General features: G+C 39.0%; 1 protein-coding gene across 1 annotated transcript in view; it reads right to left on the reverse strand.

The window, feature by feature from the left end:
• Window positions 1-10,459: 10,459 nt before the first annotated feature.
• The window catches only part of LOC106868303 (toll-like receptor 1), a 45,703-nt gene continuing 37,029 nt past the window's right edge, over window positions 10,460-19,133 (reverse strand). The window contains exon 2 of the mRNA XM_014913492.3: window positions 10,460-18,926. Within this exon, the coding sequence (XP_014768978.2) occupies window positions 16,297-18,408 (2,112 nt within the window). The 5' untranslated portion in view covers window positions 18,409-18,926 and the 3' untranslated portion in view covers window positions 10,460-16,296. The remainder of the gene's footprint in view (window positions 18,927-19,133) is intronic.

Here is a 19,133-nt window from a genome sequence, read left to right on the forward strand (position 1 = left end):
TCACACTCCAAATGACTCAAAGTGGAAAATCAGTGATAAAAAAAACCTCTGCATTTGAATTTTTCAACAGAAAAAACTTTTATGCACAGTATGTAAAGATGGCTGAGATGTAAAGATGGCTGAGATGATTGTGCATCAGTATTTATTCAGGATGTGTAGAAGGTTCATTGTTCGAAGGCGTATTTGATCTTCACTATACGCACGGAATTCAGTCATTGTGTAAGATGGCTGTCAAGCTTGAATAGTTATAACGACAGTGTGTTCGAGGTCGTCAGTTTTTGTGGTGGCTTGGTCAGGGTCACCGGTTTTTGTTCGAAGATCTAGGGTCTCCCTTGGTTTTACTAAAGAGTGCTATAAGTACAAGCACAAATCACATACACATTTCCATCTCTACACATATACACTCTCCCTGTTTATACAAGTCACTCACAAACTAAACAAACATTGATCACACAGTATTTAAATTACTTAAATTAAATTAATAATAATAATATTGATGTTAACAATGATGATGAAAATTATTCTCCGTTGCTGCCTGCCATCTTTTGCAAAAACTGCAATGACAGTTTCATTTTTCCTCTTCAATGCTTTAATGTCCTCACTTTTCTATTATCACACTTCTGCTTCACCATGGTGTGGCTGCACTTTGCATTGGCACGCTGTTAAAGAGGAGGAAAAACAAAGTAGAATCAATTAAAAAGTTTTGAGCCATGCAACGAGAAACCAGGAGACCAGCATCGTTAAACGATTCCATCACACCGTACCAGCCTTCGTCCTCTTGCTCCCACCTCCTCCACCACATTCTAGGGAGGCTAACTCGTATCCCCCTATTTCTCCCCAACCCCTTCCACCATCAGATTTGGCCGGTATTAGTCCTGCTCATCCTTTTATTAACCCCACAACTCCCATAAATAACCAGCCTACCGCCAATGCCTCCTCCACCCCCAGCTGAACCCTACCACCAATATTAACGCTCTTTATCCACCTCCCCTCTCTACCTCCATTGTTAACCTCCTTCCACCTCCCTTTATTTACCTCACCACTCCCGTTACACACACACAGGGCTATAGTAAGAGACACTTGGTGTCACACAATGGTGCTAAATCCAAAACCATATAGCTAAGAAACAGGCTTCTTGTTACACAGACAGGATTGTATTTTCTGCAACAGAGGTTATAGAAAAAAACAAAAGGTAAGTATATAACCAGCTTCCGAAAAATTCTAATTACTAATTTGCATTTTATGTATATCTCTTTTAGCGTACCATCATGCAAAAGATAGAAATTTCTTTGGGATTTTGTTAAATTTCTTTCCAATTTTTCCCAGAATATTTTTAAAAAGCGTAGTTAAGATGTGGTAAATTTATAATTTGTTAAACTCGATTTCGGGAACTTGGGAAATAATGTTTTATCTTAGTTTTTTTTTTCTTGTGCTATCAACTAATCTCATCTCCTAATATGCTGCAGATGATTTTTTATTCCACAAAAATCGGAGTGGGTGGGGTAGAGTGGACCCTCAGACATTCTTCCCTTACCTCACCCAATTGGGACCCACATCTCCTAAGGATGGCCCTGGGTGGGTGGGTAGAATAGAGATGCCTGAGATAAATGATCTGAGTAGAATATAGGAGAGGCTCAGGGCAGGGGTTGCAGTATGTATGTGGATGGGTCTTCTTGAGTACAGCAAGATGCCAGATATCTCAGTTCTTAATCATCTCCTTCATAAAGATCAGTGTCCTGAGATCAGCTTTCAGTGCGTCATTCCACGTCTTCCTGGGTCTCCCTCTTCCACAGCATCCATCCCTTTAAGTGATTGGCACTTCTTTTTGCAACTTGGCACATTCATATGCATCTCACAACCAAACCAACACAGTCTTCTCTCTTGCACTCTGCATCTAATTCCTCTTAATGCTCAACTTCTCTCTCAATACATTCTGTCACACATGTACACTGACATTGCACATCCAGTACAGCATACTAGCTTCATGCATCCTCTGCATTCAGGGCCCATGTCTCACTACCATTTAGCATTGCTGTTTCTACACATGCATCATACAGTCTTCCTTTACCTCTAAAGAGCCTCCAGAGCATTTGACAAAATCAGTTCAAGGTTCCTGTGCATCTTCTACCTACACATACTACTTTCTGATAACATTCCCATTATTCCACTGCACCTCTTGTATGTCTATGGCTTACATTGGGTACACCATATGGAAATTCCTGCCTACACATTTCACACATAATGAGCAGGGATACCTGATGGGAGTACAATTCTGTCTGTTTTCTTGCTTACTAGGACCTTATTATTTGCTGAGTTAATCTTAAGGCCCTTCAAAATATAGGTCCTGTGGTCGATTTGTTTGACTAAAACTCATGAAGGTGGTGCTCCAGCATGGCCACAGTCAAATGACTGAAACAAATAAAAGAATATGTAATTGCAGATATCAGAATCATTGGGATTTTTTTTTAATGAAGCTGGTGGGATCTGAGGGGGAAATTGAAACGATTGGATAAACAAATTACATTTTATCAACAAGACAAAGAGAGACATGCAAAGTGACATATCACATCCTGGTTGCCCGCAAGAACCAGTTTTAGTGTGCTGCTCATTTAGTCTTTGCTTAAATACGCTCCTCAATACCTACAATTTTAAGAATCTGTTTACCCAAACAGCAGTTTAAGTAAACTTCATTGACTACTACTACTACTACTACTACTACTACTACTACTACTACTACTACTACTACTACTACTACAACCAATAATACTAATATTCATTGGTTCGGCAGATGTTGGGACAATGTAAATCTGTGGTGAAGTGACTTCAACATATTCTTCCCAGCTTTTTTTTTTCTGTTTTTTTAATTTTTTATTCAAGGTGGTAGTATATATTAGAAGGTGCATGGCTCAGAGAATAGAGAGCCGGGTTCATAATCATGAGGTAGTGAGTTCAATTCCCAGGCTAACCTGTCTGTTGTGTTCTTCAGCAAGACACTTTATTTCACATTGCTCCAGTTCCCTCAGCTGTAGAAATGAGTTGTGACATCACTGGTGCCAAGCTGTATCGGCCCATGCCTTTCCCCTTGGATAACATGGGTAGCATGGAGAGAAGGGAGGCTGGTATGCAAGGGGCAACTGCTGGTCTTCCATAAACAACCTTGTCCAGACTTGTGCCTCAGAGGGTAACTTCTAGGTGCAATCCCATAGTCATTCATGACTGGAGGGGGTCTTTACCCTTTATTAGTAGACAATTTATGGAAGATTTGGCTGTTATTTCTTGCAGAACAAGCACCATGTAGAGCAGTGTTCTCAACTAGGGTCCATATAAGATTTTTGGGGAGTCCACACAACAAAATATATATTCATGAATATTCTAGCAATGAAAATAAGAAGGAAATGATACAATCAGAAAATGTGAATCAATGGGATTTTGTATAAATGAAGCTGGGGGTGGATTGGAGGAGGAAATTGAAATGATTGGATAGAAGGTTAAAATTTATTTTTAAGAGAAAGATTCATAAAGTGACTTGGCAAATGAGGAGAAACAAATTGTAGTTCACATCCTGTTTACCTACAGGATGAGTGTGTGTGTGTGTGGAATATATATGTCATCATCATCATCATCATGTATATTGTATATTTCTAAACTTCTTTATATATTTATATTTTCATTTTTATTTTCTAATAGGGGTATCTTATTTCCCTGATAAGGGGATTGTCGCACACTTTTAGGCTTGGTCCCCACTTGACTGCTAGCTTTCACCTACAGCTCCTCGTAACTGTTTGCATGCAACAGCAACCACACCCTGGGCCGGCTAAACTAGGTGAGGTTAGCTGACAGGTCTAAAACCTTCAGTGAGTAAATCAGGGTTTGCCTAACCTTAGCATGTGAAGACTGGTTCCAGTCGACTGGGCAGACAAGGCCAAAAGTGGTCCAATGGCTAAGAAGGCGATTCCAGCAGGCATTGTGGAGCACTTAAAGCAGAGCAAGATGTTCTGGTCATCCACTGCAGCAGGGAGGTCTCCAGACTTAACAGTTCTCCATGCCACTGGATCTGAGTCTCTTCTGCTGAGGGGCTGGGTTTGTCCACATGTAATGACTCTTCCTCTTGCACAGGTGTCTGTGTATCCCAGCCCTAACTTCCCACTGAAGTCCTGTGGGGACGGGGGTATGGTGAAAGTGGCAGGGGTAGCCACTGGAAGTCATAGTTGCAAACCTGCTTGGAGTGGCCTGGGATTTTGGTCATTGTTCATCGAGGTCAGGGAAGCAGAACACTTTGTCAGCATCTCAGGCAACTGAGCAGCCTTTTTAGGAATGTACTGCTCACCCAAGTAAGGGAGGGGCCTAGAGAAAGTGGACTAAATAAAGCTTGACATAAACCACCTGACCAGTTCACTGCAGCCGGCAGACTTACCCACTTGCAGTTGATTCCAACTGAAAAAGAAGACACTTATCATCAGGACATGGAATGAGGCTTACCCTTCTAGACTGTGACAATGTCTCAAGACCTCAGAGAAGGACAGCCCTTGCAGCCAACGAATTGCTGAGGTACAACACTGACATCACTGCTTTGAGTAAAACCAGACTGGCCAAAGCGGAATCAGTGACCAAATCTGATGGGTACATCTTTTTCAGAAAGGAAGGGCCCAGAACGAAAACTGCATCCACAGGATTGGACTTGTCATCAAGATCAAACTCCTCAAGCAGATTCCCAGTCTCCTGACTGATGTCAATGAAAGGTTGATGACGATCTGCCTCCCCATCAGCAACAGGTGGTTTATCACTGTCATCAGCACCCATGCCCCCACTATGACATCCATGGAGGAAGTCAAGGTGCAGTTCTACACCAACCTAGACACTCTACTACAAACCACGTCTGCCACTGACAAGCTTACCCTGCTGGGGGCACCAGAGGTCGGCAGTGATAGCAGCGAGTGGAAGGGAGGGATCAGGGAACACGGTGCAGGCAAGATGAACAGCAATGCACTTCTCCTACTGAGCGAGTATGCAGAACATGAACTGCTTATCACAAATACAGTCTTCAGACAAGAACACATGGATGTACCTCCAATTCAAACAGTGGCATCTCATAGACTACATCAATACCCATCAGTGAGACAGCAGTGATGTCCTCACCACCAGGTCAATGCACAGTGCAGATGCTGGACAGAGCACTACCTTGTTTGAGCCAAACTCAACATTCACATAGTCCCTCACCACCCTAAGCTCATCAAGCAGGCCTTCAACACAGAAAGGCCCCCAGCCTACCAAATACCATCAGGACTTCCAGAACAGACTTGATGAAAGATTCAAGGCAACAGGGCCATGCTTGCACCAACAGATACACTCATTAAGACAACCAGCTAACAACATAACCAGATTCAAGGCAACAGGGCCATGCACCAACAGATACACTCATTAAGACAACCAGCTAACAACATAACCAGATTCAAGGCAACAGGGCCATGCACCAACAGATACACTCATTAAGACAACCAGCTAACAACATAACCAGATTCAAGGCAACAGGGCCATGCACCAACAGATACACTCATTAAGACAACCAGCTAACAACATAACCAGATTCAAGGCAACAGGGCCATGCACCAACAGATACACTCATTAAGACAACCAGCTAACAACATAACCAGATTCAAGGCAACAGGGCCATGCACCAACAGATACACTCATTAAGACAACCAGCTAACAACATAACCAGATTCAAGGCAACAGGGCCATGCACCAACAGATACACTCATTAAGACAACCAGCTAACAACATAACCAGATTCAAGGCAACAGGGCCATGCACCAACAGATACACTCATTAAGACAACCAGCTAACAACATAACCAGATTCAAGGCAACAGGGCCATGCACCAACAGATACACTCATTAAGACAACCAGCTAACAACATAACCAGATTCAAGGCAACAGGGCCATGCACCAACAGATACACTCATTAAGACAACCAGCTAACAACATAACCAGATTCAAGGCAACAGGGCCATGCACCAACAGATACACTCATTAAGACAACCAGCTAACAACATAACCAGATTCAAGGCAACAGGGCCATGCACCAACAGATACACTCATTAAGACAACCAGCTAACAACATAACCAGATTCAAGGCAACAGGGCCATGCACCAACAGATACACTCATTAAGACAACCAGCTAACAACATAACCAGATTCAAGGCAACAGGGCCATGCACCAACAGATACACTCATTAAGACAACCAGCTAACAACATAACCAGATTCAAGGCAACAGGGCCATGCACCAACAGATACACTCATTAAGACAACCAGCTAACAACATAACCAGATTCAAGGCAACAGGGCCATGCACCAACAGATACACTCATTAAGACAACCAGCTAACAACATAACCAGATTCAAGGCAACAGGGCCATGCACCAACAGATACACTCATTAAGACAACCAGCTAACAACATAACCAGATTCAAGGCAACAGGGCCATGCACCAACAGATACACTCATTAAGACAACCAGCTAACAACATAACCAGATTCAAGGAAACAGGGCCATGCACCAACAGATACACTCATTAAGACAATCAGCTAACAACATAACCAGTGACTTTTCACTGGTTCTTCATCAAAACCAGTGAAGAACAGCATATTTGGACATACAAATGGTCATTTGTTGATTCCTGTTGCTGTTTATACTGAGGCTATCTTTGGTCCAGCAAACATAGGATTAAACCACTACAACTTTCTGTATGTCAAAGACTTCATTATGGTTGGGTCCTGCATGAATTTTAAGACTGCAGATTGTGATTTAAGAAAGATTTATCTGTTACCAGACCACCCGTGACCTGTTGGGTCACCTGGAAAGTCTGAGTTTCCCCGCAATGGAATTTTGTTTCATGGATTTATTTTTTCTTTTCCAAGTTATTTCGCATACTTTCAATGTATGTGACATTGAAATCACACACATAAACGGGTCCTTTCCCCAAAAGAGTAAAGATTTAGCTGCTATTTCTCACACACCCTGCCACCACATAACAGGTATTTCAGGTCCTTTATCATAAATAGCTGTTATGTGGTAGCAGGGCGTGCTAGAAATAGCATCCAAATCTTTGGAGCTGAGATACGTTGACTGCACTTGAAAACATTTTTGTAATGGTATTCCCTTGGGACAATCTTTCACTTTGACTCACAGAACTGTCATCAGATCAGCTGGTTCTGTTCATTAATTTCTGTAAAAATTTGTTATTTATTTACTTTTGTTTTAAAGTGAAAGATGTATGAACATGTATACAAAATAGACATGTGTGTGTGAGAGAGAGAGTGCCACTTACACATACATGAGAACACACACGTTCACTCACTCACTCTCTCTCTCTCACATACATACAAAAAAAGATGTATGTACGTATACAACAACACACCCCTTCACTCACTCTCTCTCTTTCACACACACACACATCCATTTCATATACATGTACATACATCTTTCACTTTCTCCTCTCTTTCACTTTAAAACAAAAGTAATTTTATGGAAATTAATGACTTGAAAATAATTAAAAAAATATTAAAATATTGTCTGTTTAAAGAAAGCTAAAATATAAATACCTACAATACAAAACGACTTACATTTTCGAAATCACATTCACTGAAAAATATTTCTAAATAATTAAAATACTGTGTGTGTCAAAAAGTCAACGTTTTCCTTTCCTTAGAGAAGCAAGGACTATGTGTGTGTATGTGTCACAGATAGTGGATGTATGCTTGTGTTGATTGACATGCCATGACATTCATTATATGTGTGCATATTCTGTATGTGTGTATGTGTGTTGATGTCACAAGTAAACACAAAAATTGTGTTTACTTGTTTTCGTTAATAAATAGAGGTCCAAATGTCACAAAAATTTGTACTGCAATGTTGAAGGTAAGTATGAAAATAAATATGCAAAAAACATTAAGATAAAATATACTGTTTCTGAGATATTTCAGGTACACACAAACATCCCTAGAGTTTTAGTATTATTAAGATGAACTGAAATAAAGATTGGAGTGTATGAGGTGATAAATAGAGGACTTCAAGCATAGCACATCAGCATGGACAAAGTCCAATGACTGAAAAAAATTCAGAAAATAATGAAAAGATAATTTATTTGTCTTTTTAGGAATATAATTTCAAAATTTAGAAATAAAAAAAAACTGAAACAAGGAAACTCTTTAGGGGTTCTCAGCCATTTTAAAAAAATATCTATGGACCCCTTTGATTACTATTTTATTCTGGTGCCTCCTTCCACCCCAACTAGCCATTTGATGTTTAAAACTAGTTTTATGGACATTTCTGTTTTGTTTTTTCACATATTAACTTGTGTGGGTTGAATTACATAAAACATCAGAGAAAGAAATTTAGCTGTTTCTGGCCAAAAATCACCCAACAGTAAATCAAAACCATTTAATTCCGAGATTTATTTATGTTTAACAACTGAATGAATTTAATAAAAGCATCTCAATATGAAACATCTTGAAAATCGTCCAAACTGAATTCCTCCTTGAGCGACATGTTCTTCCATTCAAGTCAACACAGAATTACAGATAGTATCTATGGGATTTTTATTTACTATCGGATGACTTTTGGCCAACCCTGTATGCCAATACATACATCTGAAGCAAAATTTTTTCAGGGGCCCTTAAAATACTATTGAGAATGCCCAACTTACGATTTTGTTGTGTGGACCCCAAAAATTTTATATGGATCTTCAGGGGCTATATGAGAACCAATAGTAAGAAATAACAGCCAAATCTTCCATAAATTATACACTAATAAAGGGTAAAAACCCCCTTCGGTCATGGATGACCATGAGATTGCACCTAGAAATTTACCCTCCAAAGCACAAGGTTGTTTATGGAAGTCCAGCAGTTGCCCATACATATCAGCCTCCCCTCTCCATGCCATTATATGTACATAGGGTAAAGGATAAAGGACCCTTCAGTCATGAATGACCATGGGATTGCACCTTGAAAGTTACCCTGCAAAGCACAAGTTGTTCATGGAAGACCAGCAGTCAACCCTGCATACTTACTCCATGCCATTGATGTTATCCAAGGGAAAGGCAAAGGGGCCGATACAGCCTGGCACCAGTGACGTTGCAACTCATTTCTACTGCTGAGTGAACTGGAGCAATGTGAAATAAAGTGCCATATATATAACACACAGCTCGGCCTGGGAATTGAACTTATTACCTCATGATTGTGGGCCTGACTCTCTAATAACTGGGCCATGCACCTTCTAATATACACTACCACCCTGAATAAAAAAATTTTTTTTTTAAAAACAGAAAAAAGCTGGGAAGAATATGTTGAATAATAATTGTATTAGATGGTGTTTAGAAGGGCATCAAACTTTAGAAACCATGCCAAAGTGGACACTGAGGCATGATGCAGGCCTGTCAAACCGTTTAAACTATGCCAACATGGAAGACAGATGAGGATGATACATACATACATTTACATACATCATCCTCTGCCTCATCATTATTTAATGCCTGGTCTTCTTGCTGGCATGGATGGATTGAGAGAATCTGATGAGTCAGAGGACTGCACTGGGTTCCAATTGTCTGCTTTGGCATGGCTTCTACAGTTGGATGCCCTTCCTTATGCCAACCACTTTACTGTGTATTGGATGCTTTTCTTGTTTATACAAGCACTTGTGAACATCATCTTCTAACTTGCAAACTCAAGGGCCTACCATGGCCCTTGTAACTGAAGGAGAATAGAAGAGAATGGGTGATGATTGTAGGAAGAGGTATGAGGAACAATAACTTTTGTTGCAACAGTTTGGGTATCATAGTAACAACGAAATCCTGCTTGTTACCCGAGTGAGGGCATATGGAAGGTGTAGTAAAGATCAGAGCAGTCGCAATTCTCCAAGGCCTGTGCCTGGAATGTCCCTAGGCTCACGAGTGTCCCTAGGCTCACGAGTATCCCAGGCAAACTGACTTTCTACATCCTCATAAGTATATATTCTTTTATTCTTTTACTTGTTTCAGTCATTTGACTGTGTCCATGCTGGAGCACCACCTTTTAGTTAAACAAATCGACACCAGGACTTATTTGTTAAAGCATGTACTTAATCTATCAGTCTCTTTGGTGAACCGCTAAGTTATGGGTACATAAACACACCAATACCAGTTGTCAAGTGGTGATGGGGGGGAACAAACACAGACACAAAGATACACACACATACGATGGGCTTCTTTCAGTTTCCGTCTGCCAAATCCACTCACAAGGCTTTGGTCGGCTTGAGGCTATAGTAGAAGACACTTGCCATAGGTGCCATGCAAGGGGACTGATCCTGGAACCATGTGGTTGGGAAGCAAGCTTCTTACCACACAGCCATGCCTGCACCTATTTATTTTATAAAATTTTGACAAAAAATGTAAAACCTGTAAATAAAGAACACAATTTATAAATACGAGAATAAATCATTTATTTATTATTTTGAATATCTCAAGCACACAATTGACGGGATGCCAGTAGCATCAATCAGTAATGACCTCACAGCTGTGACTAATGCTCCCTTTAAGAAACGCTGCCTATGTCTGTGACGTAGAGTCAAACCATCTCCAAAAATGAAGGATGATGATGATGATGAAGAAGGAGAAGTTGCTACTGCTGCTACTACCACCATACTTATTTTATTGACTCCCAAAGCATGAAAGGTAAAGTCGACCTTGGCAGAATTTGAACTCAGAACATAAAGACGGATGAAATGCATTTTGACTGGCATGCTAACCATTCTGCTAGCTCACTGCCTTCACCCACCACCATAATTATTGGTATCTCTCAGTGTCAATAATTCGATTCCACTGAATGCATTGTTGTAACAGACAGGACACCTAAAAATTCAGCCAAGGTATAAGAAGTATTTAAGAGGGACAAGAAGAAATTCTACCACTTGGAAAGAGGAATGCTATCCTGGCATTCTGCTTTCAAGCTTATTTCCATCTTCCAGACTTCATTCACAAGGTTTAAGTTACCCTAAGGTTTACAGTAAAAGATGACACTTTCTCAACTTGATGCTCAATGGGGTTCAACACCTGAAGTCATGTACTTGTGAAGTGAACTTAGTCCAATAACAACCGCATCCACAAAGTTGATCTCAGAATGTGAGGATCAAAATTAGGAACTCAGTCTAGTGCTGTACCCTCTGCTCTACTTCTCTTCATCCTATTACAGTACGTTTCTTTGTAAATATTCCCCCTGCTTAATTTACATTCATTCAGCAGTGCTCAGAGTTCAAATCTCATTGATGTTGACTTTGGCTTTCATCTTTTCAGACCACTAAATAAAGTAGCAATCTAGAACTGTAAACTGAACAAATTGGTAGAGCATCAGACAACATGCTTTTTGTGGTGTATGTTCCAGCTCTTTGTGCTCTGAGGTTGACTCTGTCTTTCATCCCTTTATAGTCAATAAATAAAATATCAGTGAAGTACTGGGGCTGTTTCTTCTTCTTCTTCTCTAAGTCACATTGAAGAGTGTGAGGGAGGAGCATTCACATCACAGCCCCATCAGTTCTAAGAAAGAAGGATCAGAAGTCTGATGAGAAGTGAGAAATTCCCTTCTTTTCTTAAGCACCTACCAATTCATCTATCAGCTCCCTATATAAAGGACGATCTGGTGGGTGCATGTTAAGGGTGCAGGAGGTTGGTTGGGGAATCAAACTTTTTACTCATCCTTAAATCCTTTGTATATAGGATGGTGGTGGTGGTGGTGGTGGTGGTGGTGGTGGCAGTGAGGGTGGTGGTGGTGGTGGTGGCAGTGAGGGTGGTGGTGGTGGTGTTCAGTGCCATGTCAGTCCTGACCCAGCAGCTCAAACACATTCCAATCATGACATTTCCATTTGTTTTCTGGGACCACATCATCTGATGTGTTTGTTCCTAAAATGGTTGGGTCCTAATTGGATGATGAATTGAGAGTTTCTTCTGGCAACTGTATGGAAATTCTCAAGGATGTATAATTGAGGTGCAAGTGAGGAAGTCAGACCCTATTTTACTCCACCATTCCCCATACCTCCTTAATTCCCTTGTATCAAATTTGTGTAGGGAGGGTTTGAACAAGAAGGTACATTAGTGGTAAGCAGGGAATCAGTTTTCTCCCTGTCCCCTGACCCCTTAAATCCTTATGCTGAGTCTGGGGAGGCTTTTGAGGAAGGGAAAAAACTTTTTTATCTTCTGCATTATCCCCTCCCCCTCCTTGTCTGTCAGCTCTCCCTTTACAGGAAGGCCTTGGAGTGTACGGATTATTAAGTGGTGTGACTCACACCTTTTTCTGCCTCACAGTCCTTCCTGTGTAACTTTGTAGCATTTAAACTGGCCATGTCCAGCCCAAATATTCTATCTGTTTTATGTTCAAGCCGACTGGTTCTGACCTCTCACACCTACCCTACAATGTCATTCTAAAATTAAACAATCACATTGTGGAAATTTCAAAGCTATGAGATAATCCATATGGCATAGTGGTTAAGAGCACAGGCTACTAACCCCAAGATTCTGGGTTCGATTCCAGGCAGTGACCTGAATAATAATAATAGTAATAACAACAACAACAACAATAATAATAATAATAATAGCAACAACATTGAAAAATACCTTAGGAATGAGAACCCACATTCAAAATTTCCCCAAGACACCTGATGAAGGCTGGAGGGTATATCAGCTGAAACGTGTAAACAACAAACAATATCCATCAAATGTAAATAATGCCATTGGGTTGGCAACTAAGTTCCCTCCGTGTTTTTAAATTTTGGAATTTATTTTTTACGAGAATTTTATTTTTGAATCATTTTGGAATTTTTTTTTTTTCTTGTTCAAGGGTGTATATTTGAGGTGCAAGTGAGGAAGTCACCCTATTTTCTCCACTGCCTGGAATTGAACTCGGAATCTTGGGGTTAGTAGGCCATGTTCTTAACCACTACGCCATATGGATTATCTTATAGCTTTGAAATTTTGATGATGTGATTGTTTAATTTTAGAGTTAAGAAAAATGAGCATTTTCGACACCTCCCTCTTTTTGTTTTTAATCTAGGTTCTAAGGCGGCAAAAGCTGCTCGCGACATTTGTGTATGGAGAGGGTTCCATAACTGAAAGAACCACTCATGTTTGGTATGCCAAGTTCAAAAACCGAAATTTTGACCTCAAAGAAACACCTCATTCTGGCCGTCCAGTTGAGTTTGATGAAGAGTGATTAAACCAACTTTTGCATGAAAATTATCGTCAAATGACAAGGGAATTGGCAGAGAAAATGGAATGCTCCCACACTGCTATAGAGAAGCATCTTCACTCGATGGGAAAGGTTCAGAAGTATGGAGCATGGGTTCTGCATGCTTTAAGTGACAACAACAAAAATCAACGAGTCACAATTTCTGCTGGTTTGCTTGCTCATCACTGCTCAACTCATGGATACAAGCAACAATTTTTTTACTGAATCATTACTGGCAATGAAAAATGGTGCCTGTACATCAATATGAAGCAGCATAAGGGATGGCTTAGCCCCGGTAAACAAGCGACACCGTGCGTAAAAGAAGATCTTCATCCATGTATGGTGGGACTGGGAAGGGGTTATCCATTATGAATTGCTTGAACAGAACCAAACGGTCAATGCAGAAGTCTATGTTCAACAGATGGAACGACTCAACATGGCTATTCAAGAGAAAAGACCTAATCATCAGCATGGGGTTCTTCTGCTTCACGACAATGCCCACTCTCATATCGCCAATATGACCAAGGAAGCCATTCAAATGCATGACTGGGAAGTGCTGCCACACTCACCATACTCTCCTGATTTGGCACCAACAGATTTCCACCTCTTTCGATTTCTTTCAAATGCTATCTGCAGCATTTCATTCAATACTGATGCAGAATTGAGAGCTTGGTTGGATCAATTTTTCAAGTCAAAATCAGGTGATTTCTACCAATGAGGTATTCAAAATCTTGTTGAACGTTTGGAAGAAGTTGTAAACAACAAGAGTGAATACATTATTGATTAATTAGTTGTTATTTTTTATTAAACCTTTAAAAAACTTTTAATTTTAAAAAATGGCGGGAACTTAGTTGCCAACCTAATAAATAATGTACATAATTCCTCATCTCTTAAATATAGAACTGAAGCCATGATTAATTCAAAATAATGTGAATAAATAAGTATTACATTTGACAGAGCAATCTGAATATTGAAGGGTTTAAACTGGCCAGATCTGAACCAAATATTCTACCTGTTTTATGTTCAAACTCTCCAGGTCTCATCTCTTATACCTCCTTTACGATGTCATTCTAAAACTAAACAATCATATCATTGAAATCTCAAAGCTATGAGATAATGCATGAACAATTCAAAACAATGTGAATGAACATGCATTACATTTCATCGAGTAATCTGAATGTTAAAGGGTTAGTCTTTGTTTCAGACTAGTGTAGGTGGTAGGGGACTCTCTCTTTATAGTTTTAAGTGTCATTACTTAGCTCTGGAGCTGTTCAATGTATCCTTCCTGTGTGTTAAGAACAGACATCTCTTAATGTTTCACTTGGGGATTTAAAAAAAATTCTTTTTTTTTTTCTTTTTTGGCCGGGTTCCAACCCAGGCTGCAGCAACACTGTCCACCCACCACACTTCTTGGTCCAACACAACTGCTTTGAGGTCTTGGATACATTCCAGGCCAGTGTCTGCAATCATGTTGTCAAAGTAAGTGTGACAATATTTTCCTCTTCATATATCACCATGAAGTGGGTTCCACAAGACTAACTTGGATGCTTCCAGTTCGTAGTGCCACAAACAGTGACCAGAAAGTGTTTGCGGCTGTCTTTTCCTGATCTTCTTTTCCAGGCAAAGGTCAGGCAAAAAATATTGTTCACTATTAAAATAAGTTATTAAAATGTCCACTGCTAAAGTGTTACCATTAGATTTTAAAAATAAATAAATGTTTCCTTCTGGAGTCATGCCAGGCACATGAGGGCTAGTTTCCCAGTTTCAATAGCGTATATATTTCTCATCTGGATGGGACGCTGGACATCACAAGAGTACTGAGTGGACTGGAGCAACATGAAATGAAGTGTTTTGCTCAAGAACACAACGCGTCACCTGGTCCAGGAATCGAAATCACAATCTTATGATTATGAGTCTAACACCCTAACCACTAAGCCACTTGCCTTCACTACCATTAGATTATGCCCTGTTAAATTGCTCCTATTAAAATTGTAGTCAACAAGTAAATAATAAAAAATTGTTGGCAACAAAAATGATTGACATTAAAAATATTTCCTGTTAAATGTCAGTAACCATTAACAATATTATTCAATAATTTAAAAAATCATTAATTTTTATCTGCATGTAACTTGGGTTCAGTCCCACTCTATGGCACCTTCAGCAAGTATCATCTACATAGCCCTGGACTGACCAAAGCCTTGCAAGTGGATTTGGTAGATGGAAACTGAAAAGAAGCCTGTCATATATATATATATATGAGTGTATAAAGGGTCTTCTTTGTCTTATGACTATTATTAAGCATGTGAACCACTGGTAATAAATTATTTTAATTTTTTTACCCTTATACCTATGCAGCATATATATATATATATATATATATATATATATATATATATATATATATATATACATATATATATATATATATACATACATACACACGTATGTATGCATACACATATACATAGATACATATGTATGTATGTATGTAATGTTGCCATTAGGAACATTCTGCATTAGAATATTAACATTCTTCCTGACAAAAGACAAAATGTCCTTTAAAATTCCTCGTATCAGGTTGTTTACAATAAATATTTTGCCTTTAAATCTTCACAATTAAAAATATCCATTAAACTGGTAAATTTTTTGCTAGTAAAAAATTTCTTTTTTGCATTATTTTTGCATTAAGTCTTTATACCACTACAAGTTTTACCTTCAGAATTTTCATGCTAAAATATTCCATATTAAGATGGTATATATTAAATTTTTAGCCATCAAAATGTTCCGTATCTGAGAAAATGTTTGCAGGTAATTTTTTTTGTTTGTATTCACATTTGGTGTGGAGGTCTTTTGCCACTAGTTTTCATTATCAACATATTATGGTTTTAAAGTTTTACAGGTCAGAAAAACATTAGACTTTATCACAGTCATAATGTCATGTGTTAAATTGTTACCATTAAAATGTTACACATTGAAAATTTCACCATCAAAAATGGCACAGAAATGGTTAAATCCTTATGATTCTTTTGTTATGTTTAAATGACACTCAAGGACCCCTCATGGTATTTAAAAGACGTGCCCAAAACAACTTTTGACCATTTTTGTCATCTGTCCATTCTAGGTAGGTCTTTTCCTTCAAGAGAATGGTTAGCCGGGATGTTTGATTTTTAATTTTGATTGGTTCAAGAAGAATTGGGATCAAAGTGTTCTTTTTCTCATTGAAGAGTCGCTGCTGAGCCATTGTCGATTCAAACTGGCACCACTCACTGAGGGCAAAGTTGTTTGAGAGAAGCAGCACAATCTTGTGGCTCTTCTCAATACTTTCAACAATATTATCAACAATGTCCCATCCTGGAACAAAATCTCGATCATGGATGCACAACCGAAAGTTATTTTCCTCTTCTAGTTTTGGCTGCAGCTTTTCCAGCAGGTATTTACTATCACTGTTATGATAGCAGATGAATGCATCATACACATAACTTTTCTCATCTTGTTGGCTTCTTTCCTGCTTCTTGCGAGACTTGAGCAAGTAACAGATATAGCGCAAAGCCCATCTCTTGTAGTATGAGATGCTGGCAACCACTACAAACACAAACATCAGTGAGCCCAACACAATTCCAATAGTGATCCCAACTGATGGCATAACACTGACTCCACATATGTTGTTTCCAAGGTCGATATCTGACAGCTGTTTACCTCTCAAATCTGCTGGAGTGTCACATGTGAAGTCTTTAGGATAGTATAAGAATTTTTGGTGGTTCTTTTCTACCCAGCTCTTAAACCAGGCATTTTCACAGTTACACAAGAAAGGGTTAAGGGACAAATCCCATCTGAGTTTTTTGTTGTTTATAAGTAAGGGGGAAAAGGTTTTATCCCCTACAATACTTATTCTGTTCTCTGAGAAAGAGAGAAAGTGTAGTTTCTTCATGACAAAGCAATTGGTATCATTCCACCACACAATTGCGTTGCCTTTCAAGTTTAAAGAAGTTAAGTTAACCATGTTGCATATAACTTTTGGAATGGTTTTCAGATTGGAGAAACTCATTTGTAAAGTAACTAAATTTGGAAGAAATGCCAGTGATTGGTTGATTGATTTAGAGTCACTTAACAAAGTAGTTACGATTAACTGAAGGCTGATGAGGCTTGGAAAATAGCGAAACAAATCTATCTGGGTATCTGCAAAAACACGCACATTTTCCAGTGTCAGATTTTGAAGGGTTTTGCTTCGAAAATTTGAACTTGTAATCCTAAGTTTTGGCTGATGGCTAAATAAAGAAGCACAAAGATGAAATGTTTGAAGGTTTTGCATGGGCTTGAACAAGGAATTGATTTTTTCTAATTGATCGCACCATATATACAAATGTTGTAGATGTTGCAGTCCCTTGCATGTTGTCTCATTCAAATGAGGAATTCTTTCGACACCAATTTCCAAACGTGTTAAATTTGGGTAGTAAGACTCACCTCTGGAACTAACAAAAGCAGGCAAATGCTGAAGACTGCTATGGGGAATTTTCAAGACGTTCAATGACGGATTAATGCCCCAAATGGTAGTCTTGATAAAATTCTCAGAAAAGTCTAAATCCCGCAAGTATTTCAGAGTTGAAAACTGTGTGCCATTGAAAGTGTCAAACCCACAGCGTATCAAAGACAAGTGAGTCAACTGGGTCCAACGCAAATTCTCAAAGAAATACTCAGACAGCTCCTTAATTTTTGTTGAAGTGATGTATAACTTGGTTAGCTGTTTAGCATTGGCAAAGGCTGTGTACAATATTCTGGGCTGAAAATAGCACCCAAAGAATTCAAGAATGCTTAGTGTTCTAAAATTTTCAAAAGCCGAACTATTAGATGAGTAAATAGCTGTATTTTCAAACTTCAGCGATACAAGAGACAAGCTTGAGATATTCACCATGAATTCCTTGGTCAGTCTAAACTTAGAGTTCTTAAAAATGATATTCGTGATGTTCTGTGGTAATTGAGGAACATAAGTATTGGTTGTACAGTTGCAGGAAGTGTGGACACATGTACAATTGGGCAGAGATGCTGACAATGATAAAGGCAGCAACAACAATGACAACAGCAGTAACAACAGTGGAAATTCAATGAGATTGGTAGAATGGTCGAACAATTGGGTATATTTTCTCAATTTCTGATTAAACATTACACTCTGTAGTCAGGTTTTTTAAACATAAGTTGAGTTAATGTAGAGGTGACACAGATGATAACAACGACAACAACAGCAGCCAAAGGAGCCTCCATGCAGTCACTCAACCCACAAGAAATAGCAGTTAAATTACTTTCAATACTATTATCTTAAACAAATGCTACTATCTTAAATAAAGATACATTAATGATTCTTTGGTTGGCAACTTTCTGTCCAAGTGACAATTTTTTACTCTCAGTCTTCTACACTTTATGATGAATTAAAATGGTTCTGAATCATTCAATTAGTCACTCCTGATGGTGTTAATTAAAATTTAAAAAACTCTTCCACAAGCCTTCCTATGAATTAATTCTTGTTTCACTATGGACTGTAACCAGTTTCCTTGGAATCTGAAATTTCCCCATAAGACTTCATACCTGCCCTACACAGGTGAGATGGAGGTCAAAGCTGAAATGCCTTCTGTCTACTGCAACTGGACGGACCTGGAGCTATATATAGGGACAGCAACAGGGAATCTGGAAAAAGAAAGAAAGGGTACAATGAGGTTTATGTATGTATTTGTGTGTGTGTATGTTTGTAAGTATATTTCAAAGTGTATGTGTGTGTGTGTGTGTTGAAAGCATGTGTACACGTATTTGTATGTGTGCATTTATGTACATTCATAAATGTGCATGAATACTTGTTCCAACAGTAGGGTTCCAACATCCCCGATCATTTCTGAG

The sequence above is a fragment of the Octopus bimaculoides genome, chromosome 29 (assembly GCF_046866305.1).
Source record: "Octopus bimaculoides isolate indiv1 chromosome 29, ASM4686630v1, whole genome shotgun sequence".
Taxonomy (NCBI): domain Eukaryota; kingdom Metazoa; phylum Mollusca; class Cephalopoda; order Octopoda; family Octopodidae; genus Octopus; species Octopus bimaculoides.